General features: G+C 41.0%; 1 protein-coding gene across 7 annotated transcripts in view; it reads left to right on the plus strand.

The window, feature by feature from the left end:
* The window catches only part of LOC106783973 (putative mediator of RNA polymerase II transcription subunit 26), a 252,258-nt gene that overhangs the window by 139,289 nt on the left and 93,829 nt on the right, over positions 1–19,140 (plus strand). For all 7 annotated transcript variants that reach the window (XM_014743076.1, XM_014743058.1, XM_014743013.1 and 4 more), the window contains one exon: positions 8,246–8,342. In XM_014743076.1, the coding sequence (XP_014598562.1) occupies positions 8,246–8,342 (97 nt within the window). The remainder of the gene's footprint in view (positions 1–8,245; positions 8,343–19,140) is intronic.

A 19,140-nucleotide genomic window follows, 5' to 3' on the forward strand; every position in this document is an offset into this window, starting at 1 on the left:
GCAGCTAAACGTAAATGGACTTCCAATTAAGCGGATAACGAGTTCCGATCGTTGTTAAGTCCAGCCTTTTGAGCACTTTTGGTACTCGAATTGAAATAATTGGTATCCCGATGTCGACTTTGCTTCGGGTAGAGAGAAAGAAAAACGAAAAAGGAGAGAAAGAGAGAGAGGGAAGGAGAGAAAGGTAGTTTCAGAGAAGCTTTATAAAGTAAGGTAGAATTTGGTGGAAATCAGCATGAGTGGTGGGCTCTGACCGCGGTAAAATCAAAGTTTCGTCTGGTATTAAATGCTAATGAGAGCTGGTAATATAATGGTTCCGTGTGTGTACCCTGACAAATTTTCGAATTAAAGACGAGAGGCTTTCTGAAATAAAATCCCCTTTGAAATGGGGGTAAAGAGGAAGGTGGTTGATGTAGGGAAAGGTTGGGGGTCAGATTTGGCAAGAGGAACTTGAAGAAAATTTCGTGTTATTGAAAGAACGTTATATCAACGAACGATCATTTGATTTTGATTTCCATCGATGTTAATTCAAGCTTATAAAATATTGAAAATAGAGAGAAAAGTGAACGTATTTATTATAATATGAAAAGGAAACTACTCTATACGTTTTCGTTATAATTTCGCATAAGTTATAAACCGCGCTGAATGAATTTGGTTTGTGTTCCCGTTGCGTTCGGAATGCCGACGGAACTTCATCGTTCGGGTAGTCTTGGTTGATTCGTACATTTGCCGGGTTGCGGAAAGGAGAGAACTTTAAATTCTCGTGCCGCCTCGCTTAATCCGTAGCTTAAAGAGCTTAACCCCACGAATACCTCGTCAGTGCTTCCCTCAACGACGACGAAGACTACGACGAGGACGAGAACGAGGACGAGGACGAGGACGAGGATAAGGACGACGAGGATGACGGAGACCACCATGGTGCCAGAGAGCAGGTTTATTAGCGCACGGATTTCGGAATTCTTTTCATCGTTGGTTGGGACACGAGGCCTCCCACGCCGTTTACATAAGCAAGTTCCCTGGATTGCCTTTTTGATATGTAGATAAGGGGTGGTGCCGCTTTTACGCCGTTTACGCCCCTAGCGCGAAGTAAAAGAGAAAACGGACTTAAACCCCCGACCAACCAACCACTCTTATTCTCTTTTCGTCGACTTTGCTACAGCAGTTACTTCGAGTGTTCTACCGGTTTTAGTTGTTCCCTTTTAACCACCTTTGACGTCTCAAAACACTTGTTAACATTAACGACGATGTTTTCAAAATAAAAATAATCCATTTTTCTTTTTTTTATTTTTCGATCATTTTTTTTCTCGTGTTGATAATTTGAAATATTATGTTTGTTATTTGTACCGAGTAATTCTTCAATGGATTTTACTAAATTTGTGAAAGAAAAATCTTAGGAAAATAATTATTGTAGCACAAGGGTTCTATACGAATTGTAAGAAATGAATAGAACAAAAGAGTATCGTCAGAAGTGTGAACAAATAGTGGTAAAAGTGAATGATTTCTTGGAGTTACTAATTAGTGATAAAGTTTTGATCAAAAACACATTTTGTTTTTTGTTAAAATTTCTTCGTAGAATTTATTTTTGTGTCGAACCTTATATATTATAAAAGAAGTAAACGTGGATGCAGGAAGAATGTATAAACTCGCTTTGTTGGTCACACGGTAGAAGACTATCGTGAGATAAAAACGAAGAAACTCGATAAAAGGATAAATGACTGGCTCAGCGAAAGTCTATTTTTCCAATCACACTGGATTCTCCAGGGATTCGATCGTAAGAAATAGTAGCGACTGATAAGCGAACGAAGAAACGGAAAAACGAAGAAAATAAAGGAGGGAGCTGCTTTTCTTCTCCAATCTCGACGATTCGTCGTTTATTGGGCTGCTTCCTTCAGCGTAGAATCGTTCATTAACTACTATTATTCGAGGTAAACAGATTTACTTATTACCAGACACATCTCTTTTCTAACTACGTATCTAGTCAACTAACTGGCTATTGTTGTATCATAGATCTCCTTGATCTATAAATTTAATCCAACGAATATTTTCAACGATAGTTTAATATATATCTCCATAGAGTATTACAAAATGATTTAAACATTAATTACCGAAGATACAGATGAGAGAGAAAGAGAGAGAGAAGAACGGAAAATAATTTTCGAATGGGTTGATCACGCGAATGGAGAGAAACGAGAGTGGTAAACGAAAAGAGAAGAGAGAGGGGAAGCAGGTATAATCACGCGACAGACAATTACACAAAGTCCCTCGTAGAGAGTCTGGCTTTCCCCACAATGCTGTGGTGGCGAGCAAAGGATTAATAGAGACCGTCCAGCCTCCGTGAGAAAGTTAGGTCCTTTGTTCTTTGGATTTTCTTTCGAATGCCGTGTGATTTGGCAAATGAGACACGTGTCGTTTTTTGCTTAAAACCTCCCTCCTTCGTTAGCATCCTTCTTGTTTCGATTAGCTTTGATGTCGATGGAGAAGAAGGTTCACCAACCTGAGGAAAATCGATATATCGAATATTACACGTCGAAATATCAGATGATAATCGTAGAAACATTTTCGTTTAGTTTCGTCTTGGGATGAAGGAAAAACAAGCAAATTCTGACAATCTCTTGTCGTACTCGAAGACCAAATTCGAAAAGTCGTCCTCGGAGATTTAGGAGAACGCTAGAACGCAGAGTAGAAGCTGATTTCTGTAGATTCCTGGAATTAGAATGGCGACCGGCATCAAAGGCAGCCAGGCTCGCCGGCGAAAGACGAGAATTTTCATCGGAAGCCATGCGATGATGAGAGAGAAATACTCGTTGAAAGAGAAAGACAGATAGAGAATTCACGAATGGAGAGGTAGTCAGTTCGTGAGTTTGCGAGTTCCGAGTCAAAGGGATTGCCGTATATTAAACTACTTTTCGGCTCCCTCTTTCTACCAGCTTCCACGATTCGTACGTAGAGTATCTCTCTGGACCATTGCGATTCTTGCCGCTTTTGCTACTCTCATCCTCTTCTCTCTCTCTTTCTCTCGCTTTTTCCTCTATATCATACTTCACATTATCGCTCTCGGAACGTGAACAATGGTCGGGAGCCAAAGCTCCTCGTCGTCGGAGTCAGCAAGAAGACAGACAGACAGACAGGCAAGCAGATCAAATTTTTTTGTTCTCCGTACGGAGCAATGTCACCAAGTTTATTCAAAGGAAAGACAAAAATATATGCATTTCTCTAGAAAATTTTACGATGTGTCAGTGGGATAAAATTATGAAAACTACTAACTAATGTGTGTAATTTAATTTTTCGTAGAAATATCTTCGATCGCGGAGAATATTAACCCTACTACGCAAGCTCGAATCACGCGAAACTCTGCTAATCCATGAATCGCGGAGCAACATCCATCGAAGGATGGTGCTTCTTAGCGGGTGCCATTAGTCATTAGCGATTCTAAAAGCATACCCAGGATAGAATATTACGGTGGTGGTCGCGGCAACGGTGGCAACGTCGGCGGCTTTTACCATACTTCAGCTTTATGCGAGGCTCATTCATCAAAACCTAACGGAGCCCAACGGGCTTCATAGGAACGCACGAGGTGTGGGGATAACCGTACCACCGGCTACGTCGTACCTCGTGCTACTCATGATTTGTTACCTTACGCCAGAGGTACCAACATTTTCGGAATCTTTCTAAAAGCTCGACTTTTATCGTTAATCCACCTCTCCTGGCATCTTTATTTATTAATGCGACAATTTACAAACTATCTTTATATATTATATTTCCTATACTTTCAATCTATTCCAATTCTTTATTGCGTTACACCTATGAAGGTGGTGTTTTATCGATATCTCGGTGAACACAAAAATATAATCAACCCATCAACGTAGTTTTCGATCGTTCGGATTGATCAAATTCAACATTTTATTTTCCTCTCTGACATTAGATCTTCTATCATTTTCCGTTGCGTTTCTTTCGAGAATCTTTGTACGGTAAAGCAAACGACGCTGAAACACGAACGAGAAGTAAAGGTGAGAAGCTGTCGATCCTGTCACATGTCCAATGAACCATAGAGACGGACCATTACCTCTCTCTCTCTCTCTCTATCAGACTCAAGAGAGAAATAATAAAAATGCCATTAGTGTCGCAGTCATGGCAGAGAACAACGCGAGGCTGGAAACGTGAGTGTTTCACCCCAGATTTCGGACGATATATCTCATCCCCCTTAAACCACTTTAACGTCTTTGTCACGGACTCTCCCACTTGACGAGGCTAATCCTTCTTTCCTCATCTCTTCCCATCTCTTCCTCTTTTTTTTTTCTTTTTCCTCTTTCTCTCATCTCGTCTCAGATTCTTCGTACACTCTTCCATCGGTCAACTGACCAATAGCGGACGATCTTAAAAAACTCTTTCATGAAAACTTTAAGGGAAAATAATTGCGTAGTGAATACTGCACGGAATTTCCCCCACCCCACCCCACCCCATCTATTATCCGTGTAACTTCTTTCCAATCTTTCCCATCCTTTTTTTTATTTCTCTCCTCTGATCTTTTCCCTTTCACTTTTTCCCTCGTTCCTCAAAGCACCACCACCACCACCACTACCACCACCACTACCACCACCACCACTACCACCACCACCACTACCACCACCACCATTACCACTAGCAACCGAAAGGATATAAATCGGGCTGCGAGAGAGACGAGATCGTCCTCGAAAATAAGATAATATCTCGTACTACTACTCCCTTCCTAGTAGCTTCAAGGCGTAGAACGAAAAGAGGAAAGAAGAAGAAGAAGAAGAAGAGAAAAGGCAAATTCCCGAATAAACACATCCGCGCCTCTTTATGATGGCACTTTGCCGATTCACCCTCGTTGACGCTCATCTCATCCTTGCTCTCCTGCTCTGTGTACCGTGCGCATTATTAACTTAACCACCGGAAAATGTCAACCGACACGGGCTCACTTCTTTCTATCTATCTTTTTTTTTTCCTTTTATTTTTTCTTTCTATCGTGCTCCTTTATTTTAGCACCCTCGACGGCACGTTGTCGTATTTCTTTTTTCTATTCTCAAAGCCTCCTACAATCTTAATCTTTATCGTTTTCCTGTTCGTAGATTCTCTTTCACATTTTATTATATAGTAATAATATATACATCGTGTTTTCGTTACTATAATACGAAATTGGTTTTCTCTTAGGATATGAAAATCTAGTTGTACACGAGACAGACGTATTCGATGCAGAAAACGACTCGATATCGGATTTCTAAACGTTTTAATCGTCCGTTCGTTCTTTTTTTCTTCCCCCTTTCCCCTTATTTCTTTCTCGTTCTATCATTCTCCATCTCGTTCCTTCTCTTATTTCCTCTTTCATAGCTTGGGAAGTCCTTTTCGAGAAAGGAGTTATCGCCGAAGGAAGGAACTACAAGCACCCACCAACGGTCGTTCTACCCGAAAAAGGGGCTGGGAGACGCCCGGCGGGGTTTGAAACAACCCCCGCAAGCCGAGGCTGAAGTCTGAAAGATAAGGTGCCCCTCTTCTCTTTCGCCTACCTCCTAGATTATGGAATGGCACTTTAATTACACTAATGGGAGAACCAAATGTTAATTACAATTCGAAGTCTAAAAGAGAAGTGATTCGCGCACGATGGAAGGTACGGTAACGAAGGAAAGAGTGCGAGAGATAGATAGATTATCTCTGTGAGAAAACAAAATGTCGGGGAGGAAATAAATGTTAAAGAAAAAAATCTTATAGAGAAAAGCGTAGCAATACTTTTGATCGAATTAATTTTCTTTTTTCTCTTTTTGGAAAAGAAAATGTCGAAATAAAGAATTCTCCCTTTTCTCTTCGCTCGTTTGACTTAATTTTTGATTCGCCTAAAAATGAATCTCAGTTTAGCTTTAAGAGATGATACGACGATCGTGACAACAACAACAAGAATAACAAGAACATCGAGCAATCGACGACGATGACGACGACGACGACGACGACGACGACAGCGGAGGCGACGGTGGTGGCGGACGAGTTTCAATTTAAAGTTGGACGAGCGTGTCGAGATTTCAATGTACAAAATGCGTATGCTAAACTTTTCGCACCCCTTCTGGGACAAAAACCCTCTTCGCCTTTTCTACTTTGGGCATCCTGACAAACGAGAAACGTGGACAGACGAAGCTAACGGCGGACAACGTTACGTCTGACGTTTTTCCGACGGGAAAAAATCAGCAAGTCTGATAAGCGAGAACGGAAAGTAGAAAAGGACAGGACACAAGTACGCAGAGTGGTACAGAAAAAACCCGCTCGTGTAACAAATGTACCGTGAATACTTTGAAGTTTGCGTCCCAAAGGACAAATTACTTTTTTCGAGCTGTACTACCATGGTCGCGGGGCCTTGAAAATCACTATTACGGATTGGGAAACTCATCGAGTGCCGATTAACTAGGATGGATTCGATCGACCTATGGAAATTGGAAATGTTCAAAGAGACGAGAAAATGATACCTAACCTTTCTTTCTTTTTTTTTTTCTTTTTTTCCTACCTAACATTTGCTCATTCCAAAAGTCAAATAGTCTCGGACGTTTTTAAATTCCGGAAAATCACAAAACCACTCTCTCTCTCTCTACGGTGTGCCAACGACGATGGCCAACGAGGGGGAATATGGGTAAGGGTAGCGAGTGATTGATTTTGCATACGACGCGGATTGGACAAGTTTGAGAAATTGGACTGGCTTTCTGGCTGGTTTGGTTTTTCCTTTAGCCATCTTGCCTCTCGAGAACCGCGTTCCCTTTACGTTTCCCATCGCTTCTTCTTTCTCTTCATCCTTCTCTTTTTCCTTTCCATATCGCAAGTGTTATATTACTGGACGTTATATGCGTACACATGGATCTATATCTATGTGTTGCGTATATGGGGGAAGGAAATGTCTTGGCGCGTATCTCCTCGAAGAGACGAAGAAGGGTTCCCTCTCGTATCTTTCGTAGGAAAACATCGAAGGAGATTGGCCTCGAACGAGCGATTTGTGCGATCTTCTAGACGTATTTATGACCATTCCTAACACTCTTTTTTTTTCTTTCCTTTACGCTCCTCTACTTTCATATTGCATCTTGCCTTCGACGCAGTAAGTTTTTTTTTCCGCGTGTCTTTTCTTATAACGTGCAAATGTATGACGCAAAATAAGGCAAAGCAACAGCCTTCCTTCCTTCCTATCAAATATCTTTTTCACGATACCCTAAGAACGATAAAAATATATCGTACATATTTATTTTATCAGTTTTCTTTCTTTCCTCCCCACCCACTCCTACCCCATACACTTATAAATAACAATAATTATTTATCTGATCTTACGTTATATTGAGAAGTATATTTTTCTTTTCTTTCTTTTCCTTCGGTTTTAATCAATATTCAAATTTCAAAAGTACGATTAAAATTTTGTCAATAATTTTGTTTAAAAAAAAAAGAAAACTAAATGTGTCGTTATATGGAAAAAGTGATAAGTTCGATAATGAAAGAGCCATTTCGATGAAGAAAACTATTCATAGAAGGTTCCGTTTAACGCTATCTTCCTACGTCAGACTGGATAACGGATCGACCGATGTATTCTAAAGCTTTATCCTAAAGCCCCCTTTCGAAATTTATGAAAGAAGACGCGCGTTTAACCGACTCGCTCAGTCATCCCTCACCGCAGTGTTGAAACTACACTTCCACTCGACGGTCCTCTCTCGTTCGTTCGTTCGTATTCGTTCGTATATTCGTTCACTCGCTTGTGCTAGGCATCCCCATAGCAAGAGCACTTGCTCTTCCTTTCCTCGTTTCTCCACACACTATGCTCTCGCATGTCAGCCCTTTATTTTATACGGAGGCAACTCGGTCCGAATCGTTTCTGATATTAAAGGAGATGGTTCACCCTTAGTACGTGATCGGGTTACCCAAATCCTATGATCGGACGGTTAGGGACTTCCTTATTGGCGAAAGAGGCTAAGATCAAGACAAAACGTAAGGGCAAAATCGTGAAAGGAGAAAAAAAAAAAGACAAGAAAAAGAAGCTCAACGATGACAGAAAAAGGAGAGACGTTTTTTCTTTTTATTTTATTTATCGATAAAAAGGAAGTTAAGATAATCGAATTTGAAAGATATTTATTTTAAAGGGGATATGACTGGGGGATGCTAGCTTTCAATTGATTTCAATATATTATTAAGTTTTTCGATTTAATTTTTATTGTTAATTCGATACATCGTTGTAATGTTATATGATGGTTTTTCATTTGTTTTATTTCAGTTGTACTTGAGCAAATCACGGCAAAGCGGACTTTTGGAAGATCCACAACAACAATCTGCAGTCTCGCAAATAGCCAGTCTAAACCCACGCCAGCAAGGTAAGATTTTTTTATCATCACAAATCTCTCTTTGTCGGTCTGTTTCTTTTCTTTTTTTTTTTTTTGTAAAAAAGCTTCCGAAGGGGCAACATATTTTTTTCAATCATGTCTATAAGAATTTTAGGAATATTCGCCGTCGCTTCCGTTGGCCTACGCAGACTACGCGAGCACTTTCGTCTCGCTTTCTGAGCAACAGACACACACACACACGCACACACACACACACACACCCTCGAACGTCTTTTTCTTCTCGTTTCTCTGTCATGCGAACGAAAAGTTTTCTGCGTCGTGGAAAAACTACTCTTCTAGCGTTTAATATCGTAACGCTGGGATATCCCGTCTCGTGCATCGGTGCTTCGAAGTTACGTAAAGGAACATTGGAGAATAGCAAAAGTTTTCTACGAAAAAAACCGCTTACTTTCTCTCTCTCTCTCTCTCTTTCTTACTTACTTTCTTTCTTTCTTTCTTTCTTTCATTCTTTCTCTCCGTTCTTTCTACGGCAAGATAGTGTCAAACGTCGATTCGTGAAATTTGTCGAATAAACTCGTTTAACAATAAAAATCCGCAGAAGAAGAAATATCGAAGAAAAATTACATGAGAAAAATGAGAATTGTAGGGAAACGATTTTTCTTCAAAGATCCTGGTAAAACTCTCCAACACTGGTTGGTAGTAGTAGGGGTTGCAAATAGTAGTCGATGATGATGGTGGTGGTGGTGTTGGTGGTGTTGGTGATGGGTGATTCGATACCGCGAGACAGAAGAGAGGGCAAGGCCCTGCTATCATGCATAACCTCGCGACGGGTTCGCATAAATATTCTAATAACTTTGGAAACTAATATGATTGCGTCCACCAGGAATAATATCCTACTACATCGAGTGGGCATGCATCGGGTAAGCTAGAAAGGTATACGTATATGTATTGTACGTTAGTGCACGTAGAATACAAAATACATAAGTCCTCTTCGTGTGTTGCGTCGTCTACGTGAATGCTGTCGCCGTTCGTCTACGTTCACGTCGACGAAGTACATGAAAGCTAATGAAAATGATCTGTTCCTAGTCGTTATTTTGATCAAACTTTTTGTTTCCACCTCTATTACAAGCTTTCGAAATAAAATAGTCATAGATATTACAGGGATTTCGTATACCTGTACGATTATCTATAATATATACTACGAAAAAATTATTCCATAGGATTTAATTAATAATTAAATTTAAACAAACTAAAGTAATTGTATTTCGACATATTGAAACAAACGATTCGTACTCGAAGAAGCATTTTCGATGACCATTGGCCCTGGATGGTTTCAGACGGTTTCGAGATCGTATAACCTTTTGAAAGAGAAAGAGAGAAAGGGAGAGAGAGAGAGCCCCATGGTCGAGTATCGAAAACAAAAGGCCGACGTTTCAATTAGGTCCCTTATTAGTTAGCAGCGATAATAGGGCCAGCGGCGGTCGAAGCGGCAACACACCGGGGGCTTTCCAGTGCTTAACCGAAGGTTACGTTAGGACCGTACCCGGGTTGTTTGCGTGGATTCAGCTCTTACGATATTAAGGGTCGACCTAGGTACTCTCCTACAGCTCATCGTCCAAGCTCCGTGCTTAGACCAGCCAACCCATTTCCCTATAACGTGGCAGACTCAGGTCCGTTGAAGGAGTAGCATGGGATTGGAGGGTGAGGAGGAGGAGGGGGGAAAGGAAAGGAAAGGAAAGGAAAGGAAAGGAAAGGGAAAGGGAAAGGGTAGGTAGCCTTGGTTTCTTGCATGGCTCGGCTGTTCTATCGGTCGTTAGGTCGATTGATTTTCTCGCGCATTGTAAATTCCTGGTGGATAGTCAAAGTGTGCGAAGATGGTTGATGGTATAAAGGTAGGAGGAGGAGGAGGAGGAGGAGGTGGATGGCGGGTAAGTGTGGTGAAGGTAGTTCGGCTCGATGTGGCTAAGAGAATGGAAAGTAGACGAAGAGAACGGACGAAGAGAGACCACGGTCGAGCTAGGTGGAATTTGTCGCGAGGAACAGGTCGCAGCAGTTGCCTGTGGCGAGCCGCAACGATCCTCTCGTTCCATCCGTTCTATGCTACCGCATGGTACCTCTACCGCTATCAGAAAGCTCTTTTCGTCTCCCTCTCTCTCTCTTATAGCTCTTATTCCGCACACCACCACCACCACCACCATCTTCGTTGTAACCACTCTTGCTGCCGTTAGTTGCTGCTGGTGCTACCCGTTGCTACTAGTACTGCAACTATCGCCAAGACACCCTTTGGAAACAAAGTTAGGGTTATTCAAAACTATACTTGATCTTTAGTCTTCCGGTCAGAATATTTAACGAGTATACAAGAAAATCGGACTCGTTTAGTTACCCGAAGAAATATTAAAACCTACATTTAGAATCTTATTCAGTTGGTTTTATAATATATAAACTGTTATATTAGATTTATTATTTATTAAAGAAGATAAGAATTTTCTTAGATTCGAAGATAAAGTGTCATCGAAGTTGGTTTTGTCTTTCGTCTGTTAACAGTGTTTAAGCATTACGTTCGGCGGGTTATATTTATAGGACTTAACGTTGGTTTTAGTGTAGACACGGAAGATATAGGCGAGGGACCATGTAACGACAAGAGGTAGGAGAGAGAGGTACGTCGTGGCAGGGGAATGGTAGCAACATCTTGTATTGTCAGATCCCAACGCGACAAATTCATAATTGCGTTAATGCGGTACGGCGAGGGGTTCTTGCCGCAACCACCGCAAGGCGCGCCCTGGCGTCTTGTGGCTACAAGAGAGAGAGAGAGAGAGAGAGAGTTGAGAAAGGAAGAGAGAGAGAGAGAGAATTAGAGAGAGAGAGAGGGAATGAGTTAGAAGGAGAATGAAAGAGAAAGAGGGAGAGGATACTCTGACGGTGCAGGCTCGTTAATCTTCCGAGGATTACCCAAGGAGGAAGTATCGCCATTGTGCCTAGGCGTTCGTTTTCGGACCGATAATTATTAATTAAATCGCCCGGAGGAGCCATTCTGCGATTTATCGACTCGTCGACTTTTTTTTTTCCATCGACGTTTCATTATCCCCATTCGTGCTCCCTGTCAAACGCAAAAATATCTCTTTATTATGAAAAAAAAAAAAAAACAGAGAGAGAAAGAGAGAGAGAGAGAGAGAGGATACTCTCGACAAATTTACCTTTCTCTTTCATTCAAAAATTGCATGGGCCAAGCTATTGAATTCTTTGGATTATTATATTCGTTGAGAGGGAAATGGCAGGAAAGCAGGCAGGCAGGCAGGCAGGCAAGTGCCCACTTGGGAAAAGTAATACGTTTCAAACGTATATAAATAAGTATTTTTTTGAAAAAGGTTAATTTGCGTTCGGCTTCGTTTGATTTCGAGGACGTTTCGTGAATATTTTTGTTCGAATGCTCGTCGAGTTAACCGCGCAAAAAAAAGAAACTTTTCTGCGGAGAAGAGAAGAGGAGTTATAATTCATTGCTAAGCGATTTCAATGATCAAGCAAAATCGCATCGAAGGGTCATCAAATCTGTGCGAGCGAGCACGAGGACGAAAAGAGAACAAGTGACAAGAAGAGAGAAAGAGAGAGAAAGAGAAAGAGAAAGGGTTGCGTGAGCGAACGGTCGTAGCAAACGGGACGAGGGTAAAAAGGATGGAATTGCATGGGAGCGAAAGAGCAACGATGAACGAACGAGTCGAAATAAAACAGTGATATCGAGGCATTTCACGCACGAGCGAGAACGTTTAGCAGATTCAACGTGCGTGCCGGCACTCTGCTACCCTTCCCGCGGAGAAACGTCTTTTTCTCTTTCTCTCTCTCTCTCTCTCTCTCTCTCTCTAGCTCCCTCTTTCAGTTCCTCATCCCATTTCTGTCTGCTCTTTACCCTACGCTCTCTTCTTCTATCGCCCATACCCTGTGAGCTCGCTCACTGAAAAATACTGCTCTCGCTGACACCTGTAGCTTCGACATTCTACATACGAGTACGTACTACCTACTCCATGATACCTATGTGCTCGAAATGTAAAAGAGACGAAGGGTAAAAGAATCATCATGGGAATGGTTACAAAAAAATAATAATATATATATTTAAAGAATTAAGTAAGAGTTTCGAAATTTGTTGATTCTCAACGTATAATCTACTATTTTCTTATAGATATATTCATCAAGATATTTTATTCGATACTTTAAAGTTCGTTGAAGTTTAGTTTTAGAATTCATTTTATGGGTTAATGACTTGTCGAGTTATTTGATAAAATTCTCTTTCTATCGGTCTATCGAAAGAAGAATTGAGAGAGAGAGAGAGAGAGAGAGAGAGAGAGAGAGACAAGAACGAGATATCGCGAAACAGAGAAAAGGGAACAAGCTCCACAAGTGGTGGACTTTACGGGACTTAAGATTAATCCTCATAATTACGCGATTCTCCCTCTTCCAACAACGCTTTTTACACGCTCGCTCATAGCAAACCAACACGGTGGTGGTAGTGGTAGTACCACCTCAGTGAGGAAAACCCAAGAAAGGTCCGTTTTGGATAGTGGAAACGATCCTTTAGGGTAGTAAGCGAGAGAAAGAGAGAAAGAGGGATGAGGAGAGGAGAGAGGTGGAGGAGGGGGTTAAAGAGGGCTCGCTCGAGCGACCATAAAGATATATATCAGGTGACAACCCTGGTCATCCTTTACGATCCTTCCCTTCTCGAGGTTTTCCACAGATGGTTTTGAGAAAATCAAGGTTCCAACTGTAGCAGTCGCGTGCCAACTCTTTGTCAAATATTTTTTATTTTTATTCATATATATTCTGATCCATATATATTATATTTTTTTCCTAAGTGTTTTAAGAAGAAACTCGTCGCGAAATATCGATGACGATTTTGTTAATGGCAGAAAAATCGATAAAATTGTCTAGGTTAGAAGAAATAGTAACCAAGCGTAACGAGACAAAACGACAGACGAAGACTTGGATGCGAGGAAAGAGACGACCCGTTAATATGGTGGATCGGTTTTCACGAAGAAGTAATGTGGATCGTGGGCGTGAAATCGGGCGCCGGGCAGGACGTCCGCTCGACTCGGCACCAGTGCGGACAATAAGAATCGATATCTTAATTAACGAACGCCAGTGGGTATGCCGTACGCGAGACTCAAACTCTGGACTGGCTGGACAGAGAAGAGGAAAGAGAGAGAAAGAGATACTCGTCGTCGTAGTCGTCGTAGTCGTAGTCGTAGTCGTCGTCGTCGTCGAGGAGGGTGGACGACGAACACTGCGAGATCCGGGGCCGGTTTTCGATAGGGTAGCAACGCCGGATGCTCGACCGGATGCAGGAGTCTGCGAAACCCTGCGGACCTCGCTCGCCGTCCCACCGGAAGCGCCATTCACGCGGCTCTCTCGCTTTCCTGCACCTTCCCTTCGTCCACCCGCCCCCCCACCCATCTCCTCCTCGCCCTCACTTTTACTTCTACACCCTTCGCCCCACCCCCTAACGCCTATTTCGTCCTTCTCCTTTTCTATTTGCGATCAACACGCAACTGATACGTTTCTGAATAAACAATTCCTGAACATTTGACCAAAAAGAAAAAGTTAACTTTTTCAGGAATAAAAAAAGATAGAAACAATAGACACGCGCACGCGCGTCTTGTTTATGTTTTTTTGGGTGTGGATTATAGTTCGAACGCGTATACCTACTTTTTTTTTATTATCGTGGCAGAAAGAAATAATTCAATCAAATAGAGAAGAGAATCAAAGTGTATAATAATAATGATAATAATAATAATTCGGGTTACACGGAGTTCGGACAGTAATATTCCAAGCTCGCGACAAGAGAGATGATATTTTTCGTGAAACTAAGAGATGTAGTTGCGGATGCTCCGACCGATTAATATCAACGCTGAAAGAAAAAGAAGAAACCAGTCGGAGCGAATTAACGGATTCTGTTGGGGGTGCTTATTCCTAGAACGCTTTTACCGCGACTGACTAATCCGATAAAGTGCCGAGCTAGCACGAACCTCTTTCTTTCGGTGGACACTTATTCCGATAGGATGTGGCAGTAAGTATTCTGTATTGACTAATAAACTCTCGTCTTCGAACTACCGGCTAACGAATAATATAAGTTCTTCCTTTCGATATAAATTCTCTCATACTTCTAAGCGTGAATCTTAGGTATTAGATTGTTCTCTCTATTGGAGGATTACGTTGTCCTTATTTTATTTTATTCATTCGGATTTTTGTTAATTGACAGAAATCATTTATTCTTGACTCGAGTATTTTACTTTTATGAACTTTACGAATTTCTAGATTTTCTCGTGGAATCATTCAAAAGTAGTAGTAGTAGTATCCCTTGTGCTACGTGAAGTCAGGTTGTTCCTCGTCATGGCCGCAATGGCGGGTACCTCAATCAGGACTCGCTTTGGAACTCAATTTCACGAGAGAGAGTATTTGCTCGCGCTTCGGGTGGCGGTAGGTTTGACCTCTCGTTAATCACCAAAGGACCCGAAGCACGAAGGCGAGTCAGACAAGCTGTGTAGTTGACCGCAACGGCTGACCGTTGCCCCGAGGACAGGCCCTTAAGGGAACCGAGATACGAAATACCAAGACCAGATGGCTTCAAAATTGACTGTACGCCTTGAAGTTTACGAGAGGACGCAATTTGCCGGAGAGATAGACAAATCTTTTTTCCTTTTTTTTCTTTCTTTGCACCTCTTTGAGACGAATTAGAAATAATAATTATACTTAGATATTTTTTTTTGTGATATCTTTGGTTAAAATCTTACGCAAATTTTTAACACAATTTGACTTCTTTTTTATTTTATCAATGATAAACGTATCTCTTTATTATTATTTTCTTTTTCTTTCTTTCAATATAATTATCGAAATAATCTTGTATAGGAAAAAAATTCATCTAAATTATTTGATGGTAAGTCGAATTAGCGTCAAACCGAGCGACGTTCGATGTGGTAAACGATACCTGAACCGATTTCTCACACCGATGGAGGAATAGCTCCAGGCCATCGCCATCGTTTGCTCTTGCGCGCACCACCTAGTCATTATATTAGCTGACTCTGTGATTAGGCTATGCTATCGTTGCTTCAGAGATGATTCCCTTCGAAACGTATCCGTTCCAAAGTTCTCTCTTTCGCATATAAATACATACATATATACATACATACATACATACATTTCTATACGTATATCAATATTAACATCTCCAATTTCTGATTCGTCTGTCTTTCCAGAATTAATGAAAATAGCACGATATTTATTTGTAAATGAGGAAAAGGCGATATTTTCGTGGGTTTGATAGTAAATTGTTGAAAGCTGGTTTTGCAGTAGAATATCTACGCGATACGTTCGACCATAGTCTCCTAACGCATATCGTTTGTTGGTTTTGCGGTCTACCATAACGCTGCTGCCTTCCTCGTGCAAACGCTCTTTCCCTTTCCTAAGGGAAAAGCAGGGCTTGAGAACATCCTACGAATGAAGACGATTTCCCGTTGGATCTACCATTTCGCGCGATAAAATGTAAATTGTATTTGCGTGCTTATAATACGTTAGTTTGATTATATGAAAAAAAAAATAATCCAATCGAGAAAAAGGAAAATAACAAAAATCTTACGATTAAAAAGGAAAAAAGTAATTGAAAAAAAAAAAGAAAAAGAGAATAATCAACGAGGAAAAAGATCTCGTTCTACTACGAATCGTATTTGCTTTGTTCTCGAACACGATGAAAATTTCCGGAAACAGTGTCTTCGACCGTTAGGTAGACTTCCTTGGGGTATAACCAGAGGTGACGTAATTACCGAGAGATTAATGTGGCTTTGAGCTTTTAGCGACAATCGAAGCGCAAATCTCGCTTGCCTTTTATCTCACGGCCGCCTATCATTTCGGCTTCGCGCTCCTCCTTTTTCTTTTTTTTTTTTTTTAAGAAAGTAATTTGGAAGACGAGAAGGAACCGTTTGAAATTTTTCTTATCCGGAGACCAGTTCCTTCGTATTTACTTTCTTCTTTTTCTCATCTTTTTCTTCTTCTTTTCCTATCCCTATTCTAAATCTTCAATCTTTTTTCTTCACTTCAATTGTAAAACGATCTCTCGATCCAATTTTTTTTTTTTATACGAAATTAACCTTCATTTTTTTCAATTTTTTCATCTTTTTAAATAAAAATATAACGATATTGGATATCACGATTTGACTCGTAGGAGAGTAACGATATAACTCACGAAACTACCATCTTTAATACCTTAAACGAGAACTAGCGTGGAAGATTTCTACCAAACACTCAAAGGAATGTCACTCGACCCTCATGGAATTTTCACGGTTCGTCGTGAGATCCTTTCTTGAAGTAGGAGAGGGACTCTCCTAGTGCCAGTTGAGAACGAGGAAATCCTCTTCTCGGTGCGTAGTAGTTCAGAGTAAGAGTAAGTAAGAAAGAGAAAAGGGAATGAGTGAGAGAAAGAGAAAGACTTCCTCCTTTTCATCCGAAAACACCGGCAACGACTCTTCCTCTTAGAGAATCGTGGCTCCTGCAGAAGAGAGGGCCACTATTCACGAGCAGAGCAGAGCAGAGCAGAGCAGAACAGAACAGAACAGAACAGAGAGAACTGGTGGGAGAACCCTTTTCTTTCCCTTTCCGTACGTCTGGGATATGCCGTCGCTGCTCGAGACAATGATATCGCAGGAAGAGGGAAGAAGCACAGCACCTCGGTCCGCTTTACAACTCCCGTTGGGGCCGGCGTTACCGGGGCGAAATTAATATCATAAATAATATCGTAAAAAAAAAAATACAACTCCAGAGCCAGCCAGCCAGCCAACAGACCACGCTAGTAGTACGACGACGTTGGCGTTACCGCGAAACGTTTCTCTCGCGGCTTGATAAAGAACTCGAAGGAAGAGAACAGGAAAGGGAGTTTGTGAGAAAGAAAGGGATGGAAAAGATGGGGTTTGGGTTCGTAGCGATTCTGGTACGAGCACTCGTCGCACTTTTGAAAGGACTATAGGGGATGGGATAAGATCTTGTGGATTAAGGGGAAAATACTTCTTCCTCTTGGAGAATATTTCTCTTCAAATTTAGAAAACAAATTTTGAAATAAAGAAAAGAAATGTAAAAAGATGATAGACACGTGAGTTAGTTTAGTTAAAATAAGCTTTATACTAAGTCGCTGATTTGCAAACGTTACTCAACAATCAAGAGAATATGTTCTATATATTAGTGAGATACGTGGAACGGCTGTTGATCTCTCCTTCCCTTTCCACCCCCCTCATACGCATACGACTCTACGTTACTACGGCAATATAATCACTCTGATGGCACAAAGCGGCTACCCCGTTTCCGTACGAAGACAACCGTATTGGATACGACTACCTTGCTACACTGCTGTACCTTACGCGCCATCAAATATACTGATGATACAAACGATATGACGTTATATGTATGCTACGACGACGCTAATTCTCACCATTGTGTCCTGTTTGTCGTGGAAAATGAGTGAAGCCACAGGTACCAGAAATACTCAAATTTCCCTTCTTGGAAACAGTTGTTTGTTATCATCCAAGAAACAATCTAGCTAGCATTGTCTCGAGAAACAGACGTATGTAATTTAACGAAAAATTTGATTTTTATCATTAGCGTAAGATGAAAAATAAGGAATCAAGGATACCGTTTTGTAGATGTTAATTAATTAATTCATTATTTGGTATCTTTCGTGAAAAGTTCTTCCATCGAAAATACCATTAAACTCTCTTGAAACGTTCCGATACGAAGATAAGGAACTGAATCGGTTATCGTGGCTATTCTTGTTAATCGCGTTTCCCGCGTTCACCATACCGAGGTTAGGTCGACTCTCAACGCTCATTAAGTTTTTGGTTGTTTGCCAGGAGGTCGGATCCTGAGCACAGCAGAGAGATCTCTTCTACGGATAACTGCGTTCTCAAAGGGTTAGTCATTGGGCTGCAGCCTGCGGCAGACTACTTGCCAGGTTTAAGCGAATCTCTCTCTCTCTCTCTCTTTCTCTCTCTCTCTCTTTCTCTCTCTCTCTCTCTCTTTCACTCTCTCTTTTTCTCTATCTCTATCCTTCACTTTCGCGTTGAAGAGTCGTAGATCCTTTCCGTGCTCATTGGTAAGAAGAAGAGGTACGATAAACCTGATAAAAGGTCAGAGAAACGGTCTTTAGGAATGAGAAGCAACCTTAGCGATGTCACTTAATGGAATTAAAAGTAAGCCTAAAGATAAAGAGGAACTTCGCGCTCGTTTACCTCAGCAAATATACCGTTGTATACTTACATATATATATATATATATATATATATATATATACGAGACCCTTTGCTAAACGTTCGAAGGTGATGACCAAGTATAGTTTTACTTAAATCCGTACACGACAGGTTTCTTGTACGAAAAGGTATGTATTAGTTCGTGTATGTATGTGTGTGTATGTGTGTGTAACACCTCTATCATATTCTACATGCATGCAAATAACGATTGGGGCGGCCGATCGTTATCGTTCCTGGTTTCCTCGCCTATGCACAGTTTACGCAACCGCATAGAGAGTCTAGCGGAAACATTAGATGCTTTCCTTAGGAACGTACGATTAACTCTCGTATCTCCTTCCTACTTTTATTCTATCTATTTATGAAATTTATTTTTCCTTTTTAGTATCCGCCTAATATATTTGATTCCATATGAGGATATTCGGTACATTTAGGTAAATGGGTCAGAAATTATCGTTGTATATTTCCAAGTCATGTAACTTGTTATCAAGACAAATTGATCTTGTACGATTCGCTAAGTTAGCCAGTCTCGTGGATATCTTTATTATTAGATACCTACT

The sequence above is a fragment of the Polistes canadensis genome, unplaced genomic scaffold, assembly GCF_001313835.1.
Source record: "Polistes canadensis isolate GaletaPanama2010 unplaced genomic scaffold, ASM131383v1 scaffold_1, whole genome shotgun sequence".
Lineage (NCBI taxonomy): Eukaryota > Metazoa > Arthropoda > Insecta > Hymenoptera > Vespidae > Polistes > Polistes canadensis.